Genomic DNA, 26,841 nt, shown 5'->3' with positions numbered 1-26,841 from the left:
CCCTCTGCCTTTTTAGAAACCTCTTTGCTTCATTGCACTATTTTTTTTTTTAGTAATTCATTCGCCAACAGTGTTCAAAAGATAGACGACTATCTCGTTGCATTTCTAAAAAAAATTAAAAATTGTAGGTCCGAACTATGGTTCTTGACATGTTGGGAATCTAATTATTATAATTCTTAGATCATGGTTCTAGATGTATTTATAGTGTACAAGTATTTTTAAAGATGTAAGAAATCATAGAATTAATTGATATTTGTGACAGTTCAATTTACGAATTCGTTTATATTCGTTTTAATTTTTCTTTTCTGAAACTTATCTCTCGAAAGTGTAAGTTATTTCGTGCATTAAATAGATTGCTTTTGCGATCACTGGATTAGAATACGAGCAATGTAGATCAAAGGATTAGATGCGATAAATTGGCGGATGTTGCCTTTTACGAGGTAGAGAACAGTTAATCACCGGCTATCACTTTCACCAGCCGAAGAACAAATACATGATAAATCCAGAAATCAGAGGCAGCAGTTTGTCGATACTTGACGAAGTTGTATCCACTCATTTGACGATTTATCCCCCGGATAAATCAGAAATTCTTGGACAACTATCGGCGTCCGTTTTTACGTGACTGGGAAAAGTGGAAGCGGAGTGTGGGTGGCTCGGTAAGAAAAGTGGTAACAAAGTCGACCGTAACTTTGGGAGGAAAAACATCGTTACAGGCAGAAGATATATCACACGATATCTTAAAATATAGCGCATCGTGGCGTGCGACGTGCAAACTTCAAATGTAAATAGCAAAAATCTGTGCAGTTATCAGTCGAAGAAGATACATTCAATAATTTGCAAACAGATATAATTTTCTGCTATTTTATGAAAATGTTTCGTAACATTTTATCGGAGCACTAATTTATTGTTAATTAAGTATTCTGCAATTACGGTTTGTAAATTTTGTAAATATAACAAATATAATGCACAAATATAAATGTTATATAACGGAGAAAATAAAAGGAAAGTCAGACTCCGGAGAGCGATGTCTGACTACAGACATCTGCAGTCCTTTTCTACTTAACGCTCACGCTACGTAGAATGATCTGCTACTCCCTTTAAACATACTAACTTATGAATTGTAATGTGCTTGTAGCAGGCAGTACAAACAAATTAGTAATTTATTAGTTACAAGAGAAGTTCGGCAATTTGGAAATTAAAAAAAATGTACAACTTTGCACAAATGTAACATATAGATAATAAAATCTTTTCTCAAAATTTACACTCGTGAACGAATCCTTGTTATAGATGAAGTTATAAATAGTTACATCGAATTTTATCTATCTATAATAAAAATTAGTGGATTGAATGCATAACAATAAACAATTGAAGAATCCAAATGTTATATTATTATCAATTGATTACAAATTATTAAGGAAGTTTCTGAATGTCTTTGCAGCTTTTGTATCTGCAAATTGACGCAGACAATTTTTATTTTCCATAAAGATCCACAGTCTTACGACGAATATCAGATCGCCTTTAATTGCGAAGGACACAAAGTCGCATAATCATCCAAAGCCTGGGAACACCCGATTCACGCGGACAGTTTTGTTCGAACATTTTGCATTTCGCCTAAACGTTTGGTTTCCCAGTGAGACGAAATGCCGAGGAAGAAAACAGTGAATGATTCCGCTTTCCGATTCTTAGTCCATGGCCGCGCTTCTCTTTGCCGAACTTCCGACGAGTTTGTAATTCGTTTTGCACAACCCGTCGCGGATACCTAACTCATTTTACTTGAGTCCCGAGTCGCAGGCTCGGAAAGATTTCGTTATAGTTCGACTGCCAGTGCCCGTGAAATATCCTGGCTTCCATACTTCCCGTCTGTTCTCGAATCTCCTTATTTTTCTGGGATCTCCGGCTACGTGCTTTTCGTTTCCGGTTTTCCGAATCCACTTTCCGTGTCGTAAATGAATCCCTTTTATTAACTGAGCTTCCCAAGTGTTTCCCTCCTGACTCCTGCGAGTTCCAGGCCTGTGACGGAGTCATTTCTGATCCACGCCGATATTTCTTTCGATATAAGGCGACGGCTCCGGACCGGCTTTCGCCGTATTTCGGATGAACAAGAGGAAGAAGAGGGGATTTTCTTATTTCGAAATAAAAAGTGTCCTCTTATATCGGAGTAAAATTGTACATACTTATGGTCGTTCGAGCTTATCCCCACCGCGACGGGTCACACGTACGACTCCGTAAATGTACCAAGGGGGCGAGAATATTGGTGCAGCTTTTCCGCCAAAGTATTTCCGCAATATTCGCATATTTCACGTATCGCAGTGTCCACCTAAGTGTCGAAATACTACTCAAGTGTATCAGCTCACGGGACCTGTTCATCGGTCAAGCACGGAATTCGATCGCGGCGAGAGACAAATCGGCCAGACTCTCCCCTCGGGCGATTTCACGCGGCGTCAAACTTCCGAATCGAGTTGGTCGAGAATGTGACCGAGTATGCGGGCCGTTGCACCTTCCAGACAATTCATTCAAAGGTGTGGAAGTTCCCCTGCATTGCGGGCTTTTATTTACAGTCGGCCGAACGTTCCGCGAGCACGTGCCTCCTGATCGATCTTGCGTATTTCCCAGGAATCACGAAACGCAGCCTGTGAGCTTCCACTACTCTCTCTCTCTCTTTCTCTCTCTCTCTCTCTCTCTCTCTCTCTCTCTCTCTCTCTTCGAGGCTTCTTCGTTTTGCTCGCCCTGTCAAAAGAGAAGAGAGCATATCCTCGAGCGAGCGAGACCGAACGTGCTGCGATCGATCTCCAGCGCAATGCCAAATTCAATTCGAACCTTTCTGTCCGAGGAATCTACGGATTCGCGAATTTCTATTCGCCACGATGTCGCACCAAACTCGCGGACGCCACACACTTTGTTACTGAAATTTCAGAATTTTTCTGACCTTGTTAGGTTTGTTAAATTTTCAGTATCTTTAGTCTACATTAACGTAGGTGCTGTATAACATCGAAGGAAACGCTTTCCGCCATGAGTTACATTTTACAATATCAAGGAAACCAATCCCTCTGCAATATTGCAAAAAATATTAGATATCCTCGATACTTCCTGCAATTTTTGACCAAACATTTTATAATTCATCACCTGATTGCTGAAACAAAATTTAACGTCGATAGGTAGTTGCGTTTGCATCGACAGAACTTTGTTATTAATCCTGACCTATCTTGGATAAGCATTAGTTAAGAAATAGTCCGTCCAACTAACTGTACAATGAATTTCCCTTATCGTTCATTTGATAAATCGTTCGGTGAAAATGATTCATATGGAAACAAATGAACACTGTTAAATCTGCACGCGATTTAAGATTTTCTTGAGTTCGCATAACACACGAGCACCTAAACGGTATCAGGCCGTAGAACGGTAGACATATCGCCGAGCCGTAGTGTAATCTAAACGAGACTTTAATTGCTTTTTCCATAAACGTGCATTTCGTTTATTCTATATTTTCCGAACGGTTGCCCAGCTCCGGGTGTGATTAAACCTTGTTTCGACGTTTCCCTGTATAATTACATATTCATTTTCATGAATCCGCGGGCAATCTATTAATTACTCCGCGAGGAGCGCAGACCGTGCGGGGTGAGCGAGGATTGAAAAGAGTTTCGCAATTTCAGCGGCTCCGCGAAAGCCAGCGTGAAAAGTGAAAAATAAAAATATTTCCGCCGGAAATTTCTCTAACTCGGCCCAACTGGATACTGCTTCAAACATTTCAGCGTCAGAATTGCGAAGTGTCAGGCTACGTAGTCCGATTGCCTTGCCCTGCGTATCATCCTCCCTTGTTTCAAACCTGTTTACCTCTATCGTTGATTTTAATTTATAAAACAGAGAACCGGAACGCGTCCATCGAGGAAAAAATCAACATCGATCATCATTCAAACGATCTACTTTTCTCAACGAGTGTGTTTGAAATCCGTTTGTTTCCGTGTACAATAAAAAAATTGCGAATCGACACGAGACTCGACTAAATATTTGACCACTCGTTTCGCATATTATAAAATCCATTAACAGCGATGTACCGCCTAGGTTATCACGATCCCCGTTGACATGGATAAATATTGAATCAGGTGTGAGTGAAGTTGCCAATTTACATTTCCCGTGCAAATGTATGCGTCGCGCGAAGCCGTGTTTCGCGGCGGAATTTCATTGTCATAAACGGGACGAGACTCGAACCGATTGATACGGATTTCTACGCGCGAAATCGTCGACGCTTCTCAAAGGATGAGGACGCAGGACTTTGGGGCACATTTCGTCGCGGGATTCCTGATAATATCGAAATAGGCCCATTAACGTGTAATCCGGGGATTTCTCGAAACTGTACACACCGAGCATAACTTATGCGTAATCCTGGGGATTTCTTGCCCCGTCCCCGGAGTAGAAATCAACTGTATTGGTTGAGCAATTGTAGAACCGGGAGCTTGAGAATTCCGAGTCTCGAAAGGGGTAGTTCTTTCGAAGTTTCGCGCCTTTGACATTGTTCCGGCGACCCGCGTTCTACTTTCTTTACAGAAGTTTAAAAATTATTGTTGTCGCGTGCCTGGTATGCTTTATTCAAGATCAACGCCAGCATCCCTGCGCTTCCTTTGATTTACTGTTCACGTGGGGATTACAACGTTATTTCCATATTGTGCAAAAATTTGTCAATGTGATATACGAGTCAGCTACGATCTTTCTCTTGAAGAAAAGCCATTCTTTCACACTGTGCAGGTGGATCATTCTGAAAGTAGTATATCTATCAATGGCTTTAATCGTCCTATTATATTCAAGTCTGCAGTCTAATAATGAATAATTTGTTTGAGATACTGTTCAAAATTTAATTTACTTTCTATCGTAATATTTGAGCCGAGTACCAAACAAAGCAGAACATGACACGACACGTGAAATAAAAATAAAATTTCTATTTAAAAGTTACGTACTTCGAGGGTCTGCATTTTTAAACTAATGTTGAAATCAGCAAAACGATGACTTAAAGTCCCCCCATTTACATGCAAACTACGATGCATTTCAGTCTGCAGGACATTACGTTCACAGAATACTAGATGGATCGAGTTAGTGCAGAGTAACCAGTACGTAAACACGTCATTCTGTCTCTGTGTATAAATAATCAATCGAATCGAGCAATGGTTTAGATACGTGTTCGTTCATTCAGACTAAATTGTCAGATCATTCCACAGGAACTAGGCAACCAGTTCAAGTCACTTTTATTCATTATTCGTTACGATGTACCTGCATAATGAATTTACCTATATCTGGTCAATGCTGACCCGATATCAGCGATCAAGTAGTAACAGACGCGACCCCGTCTCTTTATAGCTGTACGCGAGTCTTGTATATGAGAACAACTTTTTCCCTGTTACAGGCAAGTGTACAATTTTGGACAATGACTGCGAATCAAATGTTTGCATTCCAAGGATAATGTAAATTCAAAATGTCTACTAGGACTGTTCAAACAAATCGTGGTGCTACGAGCTCTTTCACGTGGATTCTTGCTGGCGAGTGTATCCAGGATTTCGGGTACTGTCATCCTCGACAACATTTCGCCCAGCAACGTCCCGATATCTCGGGGGTTTCCCCGTTTTCCCTGGCTAGGCAGTCTGCGCCTCCTCCCCGCCCTCCCTCCCCTCCCCACCCCCGATTCGCCTTGTACATCGCATGCGGGTGCATGTGCCGGTGGATGGTTGCGCGTGCGCGCGTTTGTCGACTCGGCAGACAGCCCGCCGCTACGGGTGCATCTCGCGGCAGTTCGCAGTCGTCCTCTAAAGGAAGCTCATTAGTCGCTCAGCATTCGGCCAGGACACATTTTCGTGGGTCCCACTCGTTGCTCACCGATACCCAGTTTCGCACCATCCACCAACGACACCTACCTCTTCTTCGCACCACCAACCACCACTTTTCTATCCCTCCTCCATCGCACCCTTCGCTTCGGACGTAGAACACACTTTTCCAACAAAACAATTAACGAAAGAAAGAAAAAAAGAAAAAGATAAACTTGAGAAAAAGTGAGACAAAACACGGGGTTGACGGTGTCCGGGCAGGTGGAGAAGAAGGAGGAGGTGGCAGGCGTCCCGCGAGACAGGGGATGCAACTGAACTCGATGGGCTCCTGTGCACGTGCCAGCTGACTCTCTCTCTCTCTCTCTCTCTCTCTCTCGAAAGGAGCGTCGAACTTGCAACGGTCGCGCGGGCTCCCACCCTTCTTCTTCCTCGCACGGAAATCCCCGTGTGATTTATCGCCGTCGTCTAGACAGACCAGTTCATCGGAGACATAGAAAGAGAGTTTCCCTTTTCCCATGAGAACGACTTCCGTCCGGTTCGCGTGAAGATCCGTCGTCGTTGGTCCTCGGTGCCAATGATCTGGTGTCGGGGTGAGGGTATCGTTCCGAAACGTTGAAGACAAGTCCTGGTCCCGGAACGGAGAACCGGATCGAAAGGTAGTAGCCAGACCGCGAAGTCGGGGGCGCGCAGGGGTCGTCGACCACGGCGACGACGCGACGACGCTGACGACGCTGACGACGGGAACGGGCGAAAAATACAACGGAGACGTCCGAGCGAACGAGCAGCGGCTCGGCCCATGGTCGAAACCACTTCGATCCAGCGATTCACGATCGAGCTACCCATGCTGCAGCCACCGTCTCCTCTACTGGAGATGGCATCGTTGCGTCTGCCGGACTCTGAAGAGTTCGACGTCGACCCGCGTCGTAGGAGCAATAATGGCAACGTGCCGCCCACGACCATCGCGGCCGTACCACCGGCCACTGGCACGCTCTTCCAGATGCGCAACGACTTCGGCAACCTTCTGAACAACCTGATCACCGAGGCGATCACCGTCAACCCCAGGACCACCATGGAGGACCACGGCGGACTGTTGAACGCCAGCAAAACCGTCAACCTCTCCACCGCCGAACAGATTCCCGATCGATTGTACAGGCACAGCATGGCCATGTCCGCCGTCTACTGTGTCGCCTATGTCCTCGTCTTCGTTGTCGGCCTGATCGGCAACAGTTTCGTCATCGCTGTGGTGTACCGGTCCCCAAGGATGAGGACTGTCACGAACTTCTTCATCGTCAACCTCGCGGTCGCCGACGTACTCGTCATCGTGTTCTGCTTGCCTGCTACCCTGATGAGCAACATCTTTGTTCGTGAGTACCGAAAAAATCATTTTCCCGGTTCAATGGAGGGGTCGTGTTCTTTTCCGATCAAATCGAGAGACAGCGCTGAGGAATCGGACTGGGATCAGTTTGATAATGCGAGGTTTTGTTTATTAAGTCCTAAGCACTTTTAATAAGAACTAGGCAGTCTTCGTGCCTATGGCCATTTAATGGGAAAAATGGAAAAGGCTTTCCAGGCAATCAATGAAAATAGTAAAAAGAAGCCCTAAATCCTCTTATCGGCAACGAGCAGGGCAGTTTTTGCACACAGAGCCATTTAATGGAAAATGCTTTCCAGGCAATCGGTAAAAATAGTAAACAAAAGCTCCAGGTCCTTTGTGTGCAGCTGTTGTGGCAATCGCATTAAAACGATGAAAATGAGATTAAAAAGACGAGATTTGGAATCATTACGAAAAGTGACATCAATGCCTCTCGCAGTTTTCTGTAAAGATTTGGATTTTCGGGAGTCCATGTGAATTATAACTTGGGACAATAAAGTGTATGAAATGGACTATCTTGTAGTAAACTGCGGGGTTGCGGACGTCACTTATACGTGACAGAATTAGCGAAAAGTATTAAAACACGGATGACGAGATCAGTAGTGATTGCTTGGATCCCGAACCGTTCCAAAAAGTGAAATCAATGCCTTCAGCAGTTTCCGACGAAGAAGAAGTACCGAATATTAATCTTAAGGGGTTTCGAGGGTGCAGATATTTGCCATGAGATGAGAATAAATAGGGTTTCGGAGCAGGGGAATGCGAGGTGGTTCTAGCAGAAGTGTCCGAGGTCCGAAAAACTGTGCAGACGATGGAATCGATCGGGCGTATTGATCATGCGTGGGTGGCCGGGCGAAGGGGGGCTCGAAAACACGAAAATTGGATCGTGGACGATTAAACGGGCGGCAGAGCGCGAGCGATCCGTTCGCCGTCGATTTTGCCGTTGCAGGGCCTCCAGTTCCAGTCCTCGGTCGACCTCGAAAGGGAGGTCGGAGGCAAAAGGGTGGAGGGGCCTCCCTTGGTACTACGGAATCGATCCTTTCGCGACTCTCTCCGGCGCGGCGCGCTGTTCACGCTCGATGCACCAAGCGTATCGCGATCCCGTTTTCAGGGGGCCGACAGCTTCATCTCGGCTAACTGCAGATAAATTATTCGATAATGGAATCGCGCGATACGTACTCGACAATGCGGCAAAGAAGTGCCCGCCGGATTCTTTTCAATTTTTGAATTCGATTATCCGACGCGTTCGCGATGATTTCGGCGCTTTGAGCCGATCAGTGAAAATGGAATGACAATGACGCCTTCCTCCACTTTTTACTCTCTAATCCGATGGTTTTTCCCTTGCCCTATGCTTCGAGGCTAGACAGGATTTACCTTGTTATGATTATTTAATTGATCGAACCGGTTCGAAGTGTTTCAATCTTTTGACGTATAAAGACATCTTGGATAAGTTAGTGACGTTATTCAGATTTGTTTAACATTGTGCCATTTTGGAAGGAGTCGTGGGATCGTTTTAATTATATTTGGTTGGGAGCAGTAGGAAATAAATTGATCTGCGAAAGCTTCAACAGCGCCCGAGTTGTCAATCACTGGCAGGAAAGGGACTATAATAAGTACGGAGATGTGAATGACCAATTCAATGACGATTAATTAAATGGGTCAGCTAATTCCGATAATACCAAAGGATAACGAGGTGTATGGTGCACAAATATGAATTTGTCGACGGGACGATGCGCAATTAAGCAGAGATCGTTACGTGTGCAGCGTGTACACGACGCAACATCCATCTAATTACGATCAGAGACATGGAGCCATGGGGAGTACGATCAGTAATTTAGATCTATAAATTTCACGAAAATTTTAATCCATATTTTCGAACGAAGATCGAACGATATCATTGCAAAAATTAGTATTATTGCTTTGATATTGTTTCCAGTTATTACACATAATAGCATTTTTCCTTGCGTGTCATGAAATTGATATCTACTTGAAATTATCGTGTCTTCTTCCTGCGAATAAAAATAGAACGCTTGTTGAAATCTCCCGGAAACGTATGTTTCGCTATGATACTTCGTGTCTTTTCCAAACTAATTTCCGACAGGCTACCTCATAGCTATCGGAGTTTAATAAAACTGTATTTTCAATCAATACATTCTCCGCACTTGATCGAAAATCGGGAACTATCTTTTTCCGATATTCAAACGGAAGCAAACGAGGGAAAGGCACGTTGGGACCATTTTATGGGATAGTATCGATACTGATTTCCATTTTTGCCGTTGAGCGAACGATGCAAATTACGGGTCGGTGGAACCTAAATAAAACTCTGATATGGATCGCATAATACACGTCTCTCCTCTTCCAGACGATTGCTCCCATTTGTTTCAGTTGTTTTGACAAATTTAAAACGGTAGACATTTGTAGGGAATGATCAAAGGAGAACCATTCCATTTCCAACAGTTCCAATTTCTGAAGTGCCTATACTTACGCAAATTTAAAGTTCCAAGCACCAATTTAATCTCATAGGCTAACATTTTATAAAGATAAAGTGACGACTAATTTTCTTTAAATTTTTATTTTATTTATAACTGTGTGAACTTCTGAATCGTACGTAAGTACGTGTTTGACAAGGTCGAAATTTCGGTTAAATGGTTAAATGTTTCCCATAAATTGTAGGAAAAAACAGGCATTCTTTTGTTAGAATTTCTACTAACTTTTTCCCGCGAAAGTGCTGGAGAGAAAATTGTTACTTTTTCAGAATGAATACACATGAACTGCCAGAAAATTAATTTTCCTTCTTCAGGTAAAACTCACGAGCTGACATTTTACAGGCTGAATGTCATTATTTATGTAGAGTGAAATATCTCTCTTGAATTCGAAATCATCGGAAAATGTGTAGGTCAAGGACAATGGTGTTGAACAGAGATCTTTCTTGCCAAGGTCATGTCTCCGAAGATGTCAAGGTCACCGGTATATTTCCAAATAATTCTCTATCTTCGTCATCACATATTACAACGCACACTGAGGCCCATCTAGAAATTAAATTTAAATTAACATTGCAGAGGAAATATTAACGGTAAATACCATTTAAACGCATAGTAATTTACAAGTGTTGCTACGATATTTCAAATGGTGGGCCAACACTTTCCTTAATTAGATAAACTTTTTAATTAATTTATATTGTCTTCGCTATAATATACAAGCAGAAAATGGTGTCCTTTTACCGATCGTAATGATTAAATCGCAGTACTCGTACGTTATACAATCGACAATTGTTCGAGGTTAATTAAAATTAAAAGTTTTATTGCTAACAAGCTAGAAATATTTTTAATCGTGACCTACTCTTTAACATTATATTACAGAAATGAAATATTAATGTTCTCGAAAATCGGGTCAAAGTCGACGTTCAATTAAAGGAAGAAATACAATTAAAAAAGAGATTTCTCTTTTGGGTCAGATTGACATCTGGGTCATTTTCATATTCTGCCTAGGTGGCCATGAATGTCGCTCTATATGCATGAGATTCGCGCTCCACGAATATCGTTCTGTCTAATGAACGATCATCCGATCGATCGGCCGTTTAATAAACGATTTATTCAACTTGCTCGGAATTGAAAATGGTCGCCGCGACGACTGCGTTAGCAAAAACACACAGAAATTCGGCCGTGAGACTCCAGACTCCTTCGAGCTGCCAATTGTCAACGGAGTCGCATGACTAACGACGTCATTAACACGCACTCGCACTCGTTTATGTTTTTCGTAAAGAACTCAAGTGGCCCAGACTCGTCTAGAGCCCACGAGCTCATTCCGCATGCAAAATATCGTCGCCGCCGCCGACTCTGCTGCATTACCATCTTGGAAACACGTTAGAATTTCTCGGGGCCTTAGCTGATTCCACGATACATTCGTTACTAAATCAGGACAATTAAATCTTACATTTCAACGATCCCCGCACAATTCAATTGCAAAATTTAAACTTTATTTTCGGGAACATTGAAAATTATATTAACAACGCCTCATTTCTGCACCTAACACATGGAAAATACAATACCTAACAAATAGGTCAGAAATATAAATGAAGATTTATAAAGTAAATATTTTTCTGGGACCATAAATTCATAGTGCATTATTATAATTTCTTTATCTATCGAACAAAATTGCCTCTCACTCAAGAAGTGATTAATTAAAGGATCAATTAAGAGATTTGATAAACCGACAAATTGTTAGAAAATCAATTTATCAATATAATTTTATAAAATGCGACATTATTGGTTGACTTGAAGTGCAAAAGAAAAATGGTTGAAGCATTACCCCAGGATCCTTGCAGCTATTCTTGTTGAGGGTAAGAGGGTTAAGCATAGTTGAAAACTGTCACGTATATTTCTCCGTAGATTAGGGTGTAGCGTTGGTTTCCTTGAGAAGCTAATCCAAGCATAATTAAAGCCCGAAGAAGCACGTCGATTAATTGCTTTGAAGCTGGTTGCAAGCGACAGGACCGGCAGGTTTTAGGTCGTCCAATCTACCCGGGTCTTTGTTCACCTAATTACCGAAACAGGATTCTACATCGCTGCCTCGTTGTCTGACATTATGCCACGCAATGTTGTGTGCCATACCACAATATTACACCATCGTTTTCTATTTTCCGAAGATGGATTATCGGCGCCATTCGGTCGACGACAATCCATCAATATGCTGCAAAATTCTAATTCTGTCACCCTTCATTTCTCCAATTTAATGAATTCCTTGCTAAAAACGCAGGGTGTAAACGTTATAGAATTTTGCAAATGTCACACAACATAAAAGCAATGACACTTTTCACGTTCAGCAATAAAGTTATTGTCATAAAAGCAGTAAATATGAGGCGACGTAGAACCACTTTTCAAAATGAAATTTTGTTGCAGAATTGGGCGAAATTGCCGGAAGGGACGCGCAAAGATTAAACCGCGAAATTTGATCGCGCGGAGAACGCCAGGTATTTTCCTCGATCCGTTCGACCAGATATGTTTCATCGTGTAATTATGCACCGATCGCTAGTCAAAGGGAGAAGATGGTCAGCGTGTCTGCAACGTAATCGCGCGCGGTTACTCTGATTTTGCTATTCGCCGTAGCATCGTGCGCGCAGAGCTCGGGAACGCCGGTGCTAACGTAATTACGCGAGTTTCGGAGAGTTTGCATGATTTTCTGAAATCGGCTGGTAGCCGGGCATTAAAATTGCTCTCGAGCTACGGCCCCGGTGACCGGTCACTCGCCGGTTTCAAGAGCAGTTGCTGGAAGTCCTAACACTTTGTTCGGGAACGTTCAGGAAATGTTTTGGAAAGCGGCGCCTGCCTCTCCGAAAATCACAGTGCACAGACGGGGAAAGCTTTTATGCAGCGCCCCCGAAAGCTTTCCCAAAGAGTCGAATGCGACGCTTGTCTGACGACTGTCTCCGATTCCCCTTGTTTCGGGCGAATCGTTCAAACGGAATTTCAGGCGAACGTTGCGTCTCCCCGTCTTCAAAAATAACGATGCGAGAAACTTGAACGATTGGTAACGCTTTATAAATTTATTTCATCATCTCTGTAACCATCCAGACTTAACAGTTGAAGTCTTTTTAATTTTAATTTTCTTTGAAAGCATATGTATGACCCAACGATACAATCAATTATTTCGAGCAACATAATCGGATCAATTCTTTTCGGGTCATTGTCTTAAAAAAAATTATTAACTGGTTTTAAAGTGTTGAAGGAGCATTGAAGCGAAACTCTCCGGAAAATTTAATTGCGAAAAGAGAAAGTCGATAGTGTTTGTGAACTTGTTCATTTGTTACGTCGATTTCCTTGATTCTAATGCAAATGAAAATAGCTTCTTTTGTATTTGGTTTTCTGGCCCGATTTTATGCGATACATTCTGTAGAAGGTAGTTCGAAAAGAAAAGATGTTGCATAGAGGTTACAGATTTTTTCGTTTCATTTTTAATCTGAAACTCGAGATATAAAGTTTAATGAAGTTTCAAGAAGTTTATATTTAATTTGGAACTAAACTGGATCCTTGGTGAAGCGAAAAAGTTTCCGTTTTATTCCAGTTGATAAGAAATTGTCTATAGTGACTGCGCGTTCCGTACAGAGACTTCGTTTTACAATTTTTAAATGGCTAAAACAAATGCAAAAGTTTCTGCAACAATAAGACGTTCGTAAACATGTTCTTTCAAAATTGTGTTGGCAGAAGTAAAAATTTGAATGAAGTGTTTCCTCCTATGGCAAACGTTTTGCAGCATTTATCAAAATAAAAATGTTAAAATAGAAAATTAAATTCCCTTCTTTCGTTAGGTTTAACAACGTATTCTAAAATATTATTTCAAAATTCCTCTGTTCTTACTTCAAATCAAAATCCCACATAATGTTTTGTGGTTTGTCCAGCGCGTTTTCGGCGTAAGCGCATTAGATTTGCAATCTGCTCAACATTTATGGCTCGAAAGTTATCCGAAGCAACGAAGGACAGTCTGAATAGGAACAAATATTGTATTAGAAACGTGTTTTGGATCTTTGATTACTGAATACACGGCCCTTTGCGTTTACGCGCTAAGACGACATTAGACGTCTAGACGAGCTTGTTTACGTCCGTATTACGCTTCTTCCTTATTAAAGTGATATCTCTCTCTCTCTCTCTCTCTCTCTCAACTCACAGCGTCTCCGTACCCGAGAAACGGCAGATGTTAACCAGACCGTCTCCGGCTGAAAAGCATCGTGACGGAAATTCTCCGGTTCTCCTGATACCTTCTTTGACAGCGATTTTCGATCAACGACAGTGCGTTCGACGTCGAGCAAACAAAATTCTCGCTGTGTGTAATATCCGCAGGAAGTATACCGTGTAGTTGGCAATCTCCTTTCGCTATTCCATCAAATTTTTTCCGCCGAAAAAAATCTCCTGCGGTGTGTTTATTACAACTTGAGTACAAAAATGAATCAAAAAATTACACTTCGCTTTTAAAAAGAGAGAAAACACTTTCCTTTGTTTTTCAACTTTGAATCAATTGATAATTTGTGGCGATTTGTCAAGGGGGAGAAGAAAGTGATAAATTAACACGTGTATTTCAATTTTCAATTTTCTTCGTGTGTCTTCATTCTCATATGTCCGATATGAAAATTTTGAAGAAGATAACATACGAATAAGAAAAATGTTAAATCCATGAAATTCTAAGCTGTAGATTTGCTCTGCTATAATAGTGCGACATTAACCACACTGGTAATAAACACTCTGGTTGATCAATCGCGCTCGAACTCGTGCCTATTGACATACAAAAATATAGTTTCAACACGCACGCGCCGCGGGACTTTCAAATGAGCAATTCCGAGAAACTTCTTTCATATATTGTACAGCTTTGAATATCAATAGTTGTCGCGAAGGAAGAGAAAAGGCGACGCCTTTTAAAGAGACCTGTACTAAGAGGAGAGAATCAGGAGTGAATTCGTGCGATTTAGATCCGCGATCGACAGAGCACAAAATCCGCAGAGACGCGGTGCGGCGCGCCGCTAGACAAAAAAAATAGAGGAAGAAAAATAGGCTGCAGCGTAGGAACAGCAGACCGACTTTCCCAATAGGGCGAGAACGGTCCCGATGGACGGACTATTCGTCCTTGAACGCTGCGACCCTCGGGTCCGCGTTTTCCAGGTTGCACTTGGGGGGAGGAAGGGGTGTTGGGTGCATGCGGCGGCCGTGCGGCTCGTTCCTCGTTTGCTTTGAAATGGAAATTGACAGCGATCTCGGGATTCTAGACTAACGACACGGCAAATCGAATTACTCGCGCTCAAAGTCGATCATCGGACCGCGGCGGCGCCGTCGACGCGGCTGATTTTCATCGTTCGCGTCCGTTTAGCCGTGCCCGACCATTTTCGGCGACGCGTTAATGGCCACGCGAGGCTTTTCAAATATTTACCCTCGCGAACAGCTGCCGCCTGGCCGCGGGAGAACGCGCGTACGCGTGATTTTTCGAAAAACTGTTTCTCGCCCGTCAACGCCTCGGCTTCGATTTTATCGCTTTTCCTCGAAAGCGTTCTCCTTCGGTTCCTTGAAAAGGGGATGTGTTCGTTGGTCCCTCGGTGAAAACTAGTTCAGACCTCGCCGAAGTCCTTACGGCGATAATCCTCGCCATTGTTCCGATATTTACGCGCAAATCCTGCTCAGGAAGATGTTTGGAGAACCCGGTCGGATTGTGCGAATGATACAATTGTTTCGCGCTGTTCGGTGCTTTGATAAAACATCTGACGCACTGATGAGATATTCACTAGTTTCTTTTTAGGAAGTCAGCGTGAAGTTCGTTCGGAGATTGTCTTCAGTTGGGGAAGGGGGTTGTGTAGCGTTTGAAATAATAGCGAGTCCTGCTTTCGGTGCAGTAAGTATCGAGTTCGTCAGGATCGATTTCAATTGGTGGTACCCTTGCGTCCTTAGTTGCGCGAGTTTCATTTTACACTGTTGTCTTTATTCCGTACAACTAGGACTGTTTACGTAACATTTAGGCTCGCTATAAACGTTTTCTACTATCAGCAAAATGTTAAATAAAACTGCAGTATTGATAGTGGTACTTTAAGTATTCCAGACTGCTAATATTTATTGCGTTATTGCAGACGAAGAATCCAATTAAATTTAGAACAGTTAAAGGGGTAATCAATCTCTGGTCAGTTAAATAAATTTCATCGATTTCATGTGTTTCTTCAGGGTGTTGGGTCAACGTGTTAAGAAAAGTTATAAATGTTATCGTAGCTCTTGTGTCTTGCAATTAGTGTAGACTATTTTTATTTTGCACGAAACTCGGCTAGCTCTAAGAAAGTGAATTTTCAGCAGATTTTCTTTAGGAAATTATTTTGATGTTCAGCAAATAATTTAGTGCAAGGGAAGTGTGTAATTAAAATCGTGCACGTTGAAGCAGATTTTTGCGTCGGCGAGATTTTATCGCCGCGGTTGATCGAGGATTAATTGTGTCAGTGTAACGCGGAGGTATTCGATAGACTCGCTTTTCAGCGGAACACGGTGCAATTTGTCGCAGCTCATTCGCGAAGCACGTTTCCGTAATTGTTCAGGAAGAAGAAGAGGAGACATCCTTATTAATCAAAGTCACCTTCACGGTCGGTTGTCGCTTATCTTCCGGATTTACTGGGAACCTTGTTCAAATAGAGACGCCGGAGATCCGGAAGATTATTTGAAAATCCCGAATTGCTTTTGAATAAGATCGCAACCCCGATCGCGGGGACTAAATAACCTAAATAACTGCACAACAGGACTTTATTCAATCCCGCTTAATGGAATAAATAACGAAATGCTGGCAAACTGAACAAGTTGATCAATTATTCAGACACCACAGGGAGACGATAAATATTGATAAACACGCTTCCAACATTTTTCCATTGCAAATAAAAATTTATCAAAGGTGACACGCTCGCATCGTGAGGAAACATAAAAAAAAATCAATTTACAATATTTGGAAGTTGTGTCGCTGAACAACAATTCATTTGATCGCGTAAATCCGTTTAAGAAGCCTTCGAGTATTAAAATAACATCGGGGAAATATTTCTGGAAACTACGTTAAATTTTAACATTTATCAATGAGTCAACCGTTTTGGTTGAGCATTCGCTTGCAATTTGGCATAAAATCGTCGACGATCTGAATTGATGTTTTAATGTTATTTCGGGCAACAATTTTCCATCCGAAATATGACCGGACTCGTGTTTCTCGCCATTAAAGTATCACTAGAGTTTGCGGGCCATCCTCGAAACGCTTCCCAGCCGCAACCACTTCCGCATTACAAATCGTTTCTATAAAGCGCTGCAAACAGATCCCGCGGAACTTTGCTTTCATTAATCAAGATCGTTTTTACAGCTTCTTTGCTGACCAACAAATAGTGTTCGGCTTGCCCGGCATTTTCGCTCGGATTTAAGGGCTACCGTTGAATCATGGCAACCGGAAACACGCTCAATGTAAATTACACGCCGCCTACTGGAGCGGCAAATTTACAACGCTGTCGCGCAAACGTGTAATCCTGCATCTCCGCCATTATATATTAATTCTGCTACTTTATTACTGTCATACTCCCTGTATCATTTCATGTCTGTCATATAATTGAGACCGCAAAAATTAATTTCGGAGAATACGGGTACATACTTTCAAAATTATTAGACGTTATTAGACGTTTACATGAATTTTCCATATACGAGAAATTAACGTTGTGTTTATATAATTTTACTCCCGGTTGCAGTAACATAAAACGTGCGTGTCAATTATGGTACAATTAATCACGGCCGGTAAAATATTACATTAAATTTATTTAGGAAGGAAGTTTTCAGGTTCAAGTCGAGCCAATCACAGATCCTTGCGCGTCCGCCAAAAGCGTTCGCCGCTCAAGGATTAAACGGTGAATATTTCATTAATTTCTGCCAGTCACTTGCAGAAGGGGCTCGGTGTTTCGAGGGGTCTACGAGCTACGTGGAACTTCTTGGAACTGTTTTTCGTACGACATTTTCTATCTAGAACGGATTTCTATTTAAGCTCGCCCCTTTTATTTCCGGGAGCGACGGGCCGCAAAAAAAATCACGAAAATAGGGGCGGAGATGGAAAAAGAACGAGGAAAGTAGTAGAAGATCGTGCCGGACTAATTGTTACGATCGATGTGCCGATAATTAGGTCGTGGGATAGGCGATGAACTGTCGCGGCGAACGAAACGCGAGTAGTGGGTCGGAACTACGGCGATTATGCGAAAATGGCAGCCGCCGCTGCACGACCACGCAATACTACTGTAAAATAGTAAAAATATCAGAACACTTTAAGAATTCGATTTTATTATTTGTAACTTAGTAAAAGTATTAAGAAGAAGTATTGTAACTGACAATCAATGCGTTTTCTTTAAGTCGTTTCTGAGCTGTTCAGTCGATTGTGGAAGTTGACATGTTTATTAACGACTTCGAACAAATCTTGTTTGTTATGGTTCTAGCAAAAGAATGTAAAATTTGTTGAAATGTCGTGTTTTACTATTTTCCGAAGGTTTTTCGCGCGCTGTGGACGCATGAAGTTCCGCAGTCTAGTAATTAACGTCGCGACACATTTGCATCTACACAGTACCTTTTTTGCCTTTTGAGGGGCAACTAACGACATACAGAACAGAATAATTACGTAAAACACTGCAAAAATGTCTGATACCTTTTAGAATTCGTGTTCGAACGTTCCTAAACGGTGGAGAATAATGTATCTTTGTCACGTGACGGCAATTGTTCTAAATACGAAGGAAGAATACTCTAAAACCACCGTTGTTACGATTCAGAAACTATACACACAATTTTATATAACAGCAGATTAACATTTTGCAAGCAAAATAATACAAATAATGATATTCCAATATATTACTCAAGCAGAGGGTACATATCCTTCCATGTAAAAATGGAAGGCTGCCAGAAATTACAAAACTGAATTTATTCAGATTCTCGCAATTTTTATAACAACATTGAGTTAATAAATTCATTTAATAATTTCCAATGGAGATCCAATCGCTCGAATATATATATTTTCATTAACCCTTAACTGATATACTGGGGTGATTTACAACCCCCAGAATATTTCTGTACAGTAACTTTCGACATTGTATCGTCCGATAATTGAAATATCAAGATTCTTTATACTACCTCGATTATTTAGTCTTAAACTATATAGGGTGTCTCAGAAAATGTATGCAGCATTTTAGAAATATCCTGGTACGATACTTGGTGGTCCGAGTGCAACCACTTGGGGATTAAATCTGAATTAATGGTGGAACGACATAGTTGGAAAATTGTTGTTAACCAAAGGGTGGATTCGTTAAATGGAACTGTGGTTCGAGTAAAAAACCACCCCTCCGGTCAGCAGCCTCTATAGGTGCGGCCGCGCACGGCAGACTGTGGGTCGTCGGTTGCAGGCAGCGGGACGCCGTTCGAGTTCAACGTATACGTACGCCCCCGCACACGCAACAGAGGGTGAGTGTATCAAGTGCGCTGGCTGCACAGGGTGAACGGCCGGAGGTGACCGCATCCCGCACCCTCCAACCTGCATCGCTTCTGAGAGTCTCCTTCGGAAACTGGGGCTCGGTTCCACTATGCCAGGCAGCCGCTCTTCGATCCTTCCCACCACCACCGGGGATGACCTCACCTAGACGGTTCCTGACATCCACCACCCGACCGTTAACGGCCACTGTTTATCAACAATGGTCGCCAAAATCCTCAGAATGCGGTTATTTTACTCGAACTAATTTTTCTGCGATTTTCATACTCATCCTCTGCTGTTAACACCAGGTTTACAAGACTCGTCAAAATGACGATGAAATCGTGACATTTTTACGTTACGATTATTGAGATTGTAAAGATGCATCCGTGGAGAATTATTAAACAAATTCGTTTCTTCGGGTGTTTTCCAGATTTTTCGATTCAGTATTGCATTTTGTAATTTTTGGGACGCAGTCGGAACTCCGTTGCAGCAGATAGCAGACGAAAGTGGATGTGACCGAATGACAGGATCGATATGTAGCAGGCCGACACAGGCTTAAAGTATTCTCGGTTGCGTAAACATTTGAAATTCTGTCATTTGTAAAGTAATTTTCACCGATTCTTCGTTTGAATAGAATAATGTTTTCGTAATGTTAATTCACTTTATAAGTCAGTCAAATGGGTTTCTGGGAAATCTCTTTAGTGGGCTTCAAACGAAATATTATTTTATGCCTTTCTTCAGGTATTGATATCCGAGTTATTAAACATTTCTAACTCGAAAGTTCTGAAAATTCTTAGCTCGTTCAGGACTTTCGGGACTGCAAGCTTATTAACAATGAATGCAACAATGGATCGGAAATGTGTCTCTATCTCGAACAGTATGCTCCATCACGAAAATACTATCAAAACCAAACATACACTGTACGAAGGAGTTACATCTTTTATTATATGATTTTTTATTATATGATCTTTTATATGATTTAGGTGAATTTTTTTTTCAAGAACAGAACCGTTTCTGTTCGCAATATTGTCAAATGACAAATTGTTAAAAGTATATAGCCTGCAGATATTTCAGTCTCCGTAGTAGCAAGACGTTTGTTGAAGTACGTAATTTCATTTCAAAACGTTCGATGATGAACAGTAAGCACCCCGCTGTTATTCTTCAATCTTATTTACCGCAATACTCCTCCCGCGATGAGTTTCCTTTCAAAACACCCGCTGCAGATGATTCATTTCGAAATCCGCATTGTCGCCTTTCGCGAAACGAATTACGAAATTCTCTGAATTCAGTTTTCCCATTATAGAAAACCGATTGTAATTACAGTTCTCACTTTTAACAACTGATTGTTTGCATACGTGCACAACGAGACGAATGCGGTCGCATCAACATTAGTAACGCAAATAATCAGAGGACAGTGCAAAGCAGAGAATGCTCTCATTGAATAATTAGCAATTGCTGCGAAGGAAATTGGCTTACTAAAGCTAATAGAAAATATTTCTAAATAAATTCAGGAGAAATGATTGAAATATTATTTTTCTTTGCTATGAGATTTAGAGAATGAATAATGAAATACGTTACAGCTGTATAAATATCTATAGTTACTATATCCAAAAGCAACTCAACCGGATACTAATCCGAAGTAATGTAGAAGCGCGAATAGGAATAGTAAAAAACGTACATGAAATATACATCGAGCATTCATGGTAGCGACAAAGGGGGTGTGAATCGACGCGAGCAAAAAGTCATAAGCGTAGAATGGAAAATTGTTTCTCGAATGAGGCTTCGCTCGAAAATTCGTCGAGCACGCGTGCCTCGGTGTACGGCCGAAGTAGAAACGGTCTGCCACGAACAGACATGCCGGCCGTCTTTAACACTGAACGTACCCGAACACTGAAAGTGACTAGTATACACTGCCTTACAAATAAACTGCGGATTTCATGCATTTTATGGCGAAACTGATCAACTGCAACTTTAAACAGTAGCCAAATAATATTACTTTCAACCCGCTAAAATCATTCAAATAAATAAATTCTGGTTCTTATCTGAATCTCAATAAAAATGAGAAGCGTGAATTCATTTAGACATATTCTTATCATTATTTTTTTTTAAACAATAAATAACAATACCTGTGTGCAAGCACATAGTTACTCATCGACGATGCTCCTACAGAACTTGCTATAAATATTGCATACGTCGTTGAACAATTTTCCAATTTCGCCGATACCGTCTCTCGAAGTCTTGATACTACATCAATTCGCGTAGGTCGCGTCGACATAGATATTTCGCTTGTTAAATCTTGCGAGCGTAAGCGTTCGAATATTTCCGCGATCCGGTGGTGTATAGCACTTCGCTGGCGAACACGCCTCGAGATATTGGCCGATCATTGTGTGCAGGATGCGCTTGCGAGGAAACCGCGTCGTATGGAATCCGGACCGGGACATTATTTTTCAATCATCCCCGCAATTAAAGGAAAAGGTTTTCGCGCGGGGCCGGTTCGCCAGCTAGAATCCCGTGATAAATCATCGACCCTGACACATATCGCGGCGACATGACGGGAATATGTGTCAGCGCACATGAACGGGCACGGTCATGGATGCATTCGAATGGGTTCGCAATACAGCCGCGCGCACACACACCGCCAATCCGATCGCCTGTACCGGTTGAATGTGTCTATTCAGTCTGCCTTTGTCACGGCATCGCTAACCGTCACATGCTTTGTGCACACTTAATTACACGTTATTGCGCTTCGGAGGGCGCCGCCTAAGTTTTCCCTCTTGCATCTGCCGGGACCGATAGATGCCACCGCATTCACACGTGCCCGAATTCCCAGCCTGACCCAGGCGCAGGTGCTGCGGAACGCGTGCATATTTTGTAGAACACACTGTATATTTTTATTTTATTAATTCTTTGAGGGCAAGGATTCTTTTAAATGGTGGTACACTGGTCCAAGTACAAGTTTACTGAAAACTTTCTATCAACACCAGAACTACCGAACCAGTCAAAATGACTGGTTCCTAATTTTTTCTTTCACAATTACTGAAATTATACAAACTTTTTCATCAGAATTTTGTTGAATGAACTTTTTCATTGAAGCACATGTTAGAATACAAATGGCATTAGGTTCGAATAGATGTAGTCTTGTCATGATTACAAAGCGATATTCATCGGTTGTATTTATTACTCGGTAGTTCTAGTGTTAAGATAATGATCAAATTAAAAAAAAAAAAAAATAGAGAAATAAAATGATCAAATATTTTCGATCGGCAGGCGTCTGCGAAAGGAAACGCGTCGCCAAGATGGTTTTGCGTCAACGATCTCGCGGAAACGGGCCGCATTGTCCCGTTAATAACGCGTTTTCAATTATTTGGCGACGCGAATTCGCGCGTACATTTGTGCACACAACTCGGCCGCGTCCCACCTGAAGAAACACGTCGTCGTTCCGCGCAAACATTTCCAAAACCGGCCGACCGGCGACAACAGCGAAACGAAAAACGAAAAAGTCTGTCGTCTAATGAGAAAACTTCGTCGCTGGAAAACATATTTAAACCGATTCGAATCGAAAGTATGCCCCGAAGTTTCGGGGGCATGTTCACCAGGAAGCGAGCGTAACGACGTCGTTCTTGACCGTACACTCTTCCGCGAAGTCTCCGCGTTCTCCTACCCCCGAGGGGCCGGTAAACGAGAAAACTTGCAGCTCGATTAATTCGGGAATTATGACAACGATGAACTTACTTCCGTCGTAATAACTTCCATTATTCTCTAAGCGGCTCGTAGTTGCTCTTATATTTTCCTATCTGTCGCGCCCGCGCCTCATTCTCTCGAGGCAATTGGAAACGACGAGTACGGACAACTTGCTCGTTGGGAATTGCAAACCAGGCCTCGAACGCAATCATCTCTCGTTTCGAAAGAAATTCCGAACGGATTCGTTTAAGAAAATGTTCCTGGAATTATTATGGGGAAAAATGTTATACTCAGGAGCTTGTTTAAATTATGTTCTCGTGGAACAGATGTTTTAGTGCCTGCGTAGAAGACGTTTCTATTCAGAGAAGCTTCAATAGATGTTGCACAGCAGTCATTAAAAAAGATTCTATGAGGGAGGTAAGGTATTCCAATGTCCATTTAATGTCACAGGAGCATTTATTGTAAGAGATGCTTCAAGAGAAGTATTCATCAGATCCATTTAACATTTTAGAAAATTCACTGAAAAAGATTCTATGAGAGAAGCAACGTATTCAAAATGTCCATGATTCTTTAACATTGTTACAGTGCTGTTCATTGAAGAGTATCATCACGTTCAGTACTTGCTACGAACGGTAGCAGTGAATGTGCAAAAATATTTACGTTTCTTTTCGGCACAGCTGCGTGCACATACTAGGTGTACAAATTAATCCCTGTGGCTCAGAGTGAATTTATCAAACATTTTACCAGCTACATCAGAGATTCAATAACTGCCTGTAAGGAGGGGAAAAAAGATCTACAATTTAATTTAATAATGTAGTTAAAAGACCATCAAAATGGCCTGAGCAGAAACCTCTGCTTCGAAATGAATCGCGAAGGGATAATTTGACGAGAGGAGCTGATAATTCTTTCCCGTCAATTTTGTACACGTTGCGGAAAAATGAAATAAGATAATATAAATAAATTGATTATCGTGTGCAAACTACTCTCGATCACTATCGATGCGCCATTGGACTCGTGGCGGAACGCCGGCGCAATATCTTCAGCAGACCAGCGCGTCGGTAAAAACTGGAAGAGGGGATTCCTGTTGATATAACCTTGACACGAGTCGCGCCAAAAATCAAGCACGCCGCGGATCGTTAAAAGCGGCGGCTCGGGGCTGCGAGCGGGACTCGAAATGAAATTCAGCGGCGCGATCAAAGTTTTTTTTCTCGGACAGGCAGGTGCGCGCCGCGGTGCGCAATCGATAGGCCGGCTCGTCAATTAATTAATCGGCTTTACTTCATTCCGCCCGAGTGGGTGCGCGGCGGGTCCGTGTTGTCTGGCGCGGTGGTACCAAATCAGAATTGAACGGAATCGATACAATAATCTTTACAAAAATTAACAATAACGTGCCAAAAGCTAGTATAAATAAGCTATATACGTTGTCTTAAAAAAGGATCAACATTGAATGTATTTAAATTCGTGCCCGAATGAAAACACCCAATTGATTCTCGCTATTCTCAAAATTATTGCAAATTCGAACGCCTTCGCGAAGGTCGAACAATTTCTTTTTGACGACTAGAATTAATGTACACTTGTAGATTCGAGCTTACCGTTCGTAACAAGCTCTCATAATTTGCTCTACGATTTTTCCTCCTCATTTTATTGATCTTCGAACGCTCACATCCAGTGGGCCATTTGATTTCCACTTGATCGGAGAATGGTGCAAATCCAAACGTCTCTGCGGAGGCTGAACAATTATTTCCATAACTGTGAAGGTGCTAGGTATTTAAAGATTCAAGTCTCCCCAACGCAACGATCCCTTGAAATTAGCTGTACAACTTCCTATGCGCATTTTATCGAAACTTTTGCTGTCCGGCGGGTTTCGTGTTGATCGGTTGTCGGCTCGGCGATAGAAAATCGCCGAGGTCTGGGTTAGGTGCAGCTGCACGTATGGATGACCGCCTCGTAGAATTTCAAGAGTTCCGCGCGCATCGGTAACCTGACCCAAACCCGAGATCCATATAACCTGTGTTTGTGTCAAGGCGAAAGGGGCCAACACTCTCGACTGACCTACATCGGCCGATCACACTCCTGCCCCCAGGCTGCGACCCCGTTTGCGACCCGGCTTCCCACCTGCACTCTTTAGCGAGCCTCCGATCCTCTCCTCTCCTCGCCTTCTCTCACTCTCTCTCTCTCTCTCTCTCTCTGAATCCCGATGCAACCGGGATTTCTTCCGTGCATCCAGATGAAGATCAGAAAATCTGCCGCCGCCTGTTGCTTGATCCCTGAACGCTTAGGCCGAGGCTTTGATCCGAGTAATTGTCGGAAAACGAGCACGTTTGTTAATCCACCCCCGCTATCTTTGCACAAAGGGCTGCCACCCATTGCGCACGCGTCCCCCCGTAACCCGTAGGGATTCTTTTATGGAGGCTATCTTGCTTGTTTTGTACTCGAGAGAGTTGAACAATCGGTCTTATCGGTAGAACATTTGTCCCGGTAATTACGAAAGTGGTGGAAATTCCAAACAAGTACATCTTTCTGCTTATCATGGTTTTACTAATAATTATGCAGTGAACAGAGAAATATATTCTATATCGGAAATTATGTATGATATGTCATATGTTTTTAGTTTTCCTTACAAGCTCTCCCTGTGTAGCTTGCAATACCCCGAATAAAAATTGTGCCCTGCTTCTGAAAACAACGCGTGATCATTCCGATTTACTCGTTTAAATTTCTGAAACTTTGGATACAGGAGAGCCTATTTAGCATTTGGCGTGTCGGTTGAAAAATCGAAGATAATAGTTATGATTCTCGTAAATGAAGGATAAAAAGGATAAAAATAGTGTTCGTTAAAACGACGAAGTTAGGAATCCGGTAAACCATGTCGGAAGTGAATTCCCGTCACGTCTGTAAATACCAACAATGTTGAGTCCCACTGGACCTCGTAAAAATAACTTCTAAGAGATTACACGGCCCACCCAGTGTACACCCTCAGGTGAATTATGTTGTAGGCGGTCTTTGCTTAGTGGCCACGTAAAGCCGCAATGTCTGCTTATAGTTGAAGTCCTAGCTAAGAACTCGATGGGAGCGGTGGTATACTACTTTTATATAGCCAGCTTGTCAGCTTCTTTGCTACCAGCAATCCTTTATAAATTCATTGTTAGATCGTCGTTTTGTGCTTTACACCGTTGAAGAGAACGTTCTCCCCATATTGTGTCCCATAAACGGTGGAATCCTTATAACATCGAGCATACAATTTCTATTAGCCTTTTACCTTCATTTTATTGATCTCGAAGTGGTAGTATTTAATTCTCGCTTCCCAACAAGATTGATACCTCCTCTTTAAAAAAATTCAATACATTTTAATCGTCTTATGCGTGTAAATCTTCTTTCGGAAAATACTTAATTATCCGGGTTATGGTCCTGACGGTATTAAGCATTTATGTCGAGTATCGAGGATTTTATCCTTTTTCGATATCGCAGTTGTCAACGGTCCGCAAATATAATCCCCGAAGCTTCACCCTGCTAGCCGTGTTTATCGCAGGTACTTAAAAATAACTTTTAGAAATTATTTTTTAAAAATATCATTCAGCAAAATTTCAAATTCACCTCTCTTTCTCTGTCTTTACTGTCACTATTGTTATTCACTTGATCATGATACAGGGAACATTCTCGACACGAACGCATGGATATTTATCGCGTTTATCACTTACAGATAGAAATACAAAGTCGAACGTCCTGGAGTTAACGATACACTCCAAACTACTTCTCCCAAGAACACCAGCTATCCTTGACCTAGCGAGTAATCACAAGTTTACCGGTGGTCATAATTATTTCTCGCAGAAATGCATTTTAACTCTAGCGTAGGTCTGCCGGATTCCAAGATACGAATCCTGGAAAATAGTCCAGACAGTAATACCGCAACAGATAATAAATATGAAAGCAGAATAAACCGCCATCGACATTGTCCATTGAACCGAGCAAGAGTACAGTAGAGACAGAACTGAAAATATTGCATGGATCATT

The 26,841-nt window shown here is 42.1% G+C and overlaps 1 protein-coding gene across 1 annotated transcript in view; it reads left to right on the top strand.

The window, feature by feature from the left end:
* Positions 1-6,506: 6,506 nt before the first annotated feature.
* Sifr (SIFamide receptor) overlaps positions 6,507-26,841 on the top strand; it is a 67,229-nt gene continuing 46,894 nt past the window's right edge. The window contains exon 1 of the mRNA XM_076794404.1: positions 6,507-7,171. Coding sequence (XP_076650519.1) covers positions 6,604-7,171 — 568 coding nt within the window. The 5' untranslated portion in view covers positions 6,507-6,603. The remainder of the gene's footprint in view (positions 7,172-26,841) is intronic.

Source organism: Halictus rubicundus, chromosome 10 (assembly GCF_050948215.1).
Source record: "Halictus rubicundus isolate RS-2024b chromosome 10, iyHalRubi1_principal, whole genome shotgun sequence".
Lineage (NCBI taxonomy): Eukaryota > Metazoa > Arthropoda > Insecta > Hymenoptera > Halictidae > Halictus > Halictus rubicundus.
This window is presented reverse-complemented; position numbering and strand designations above follow the sequence as displayed.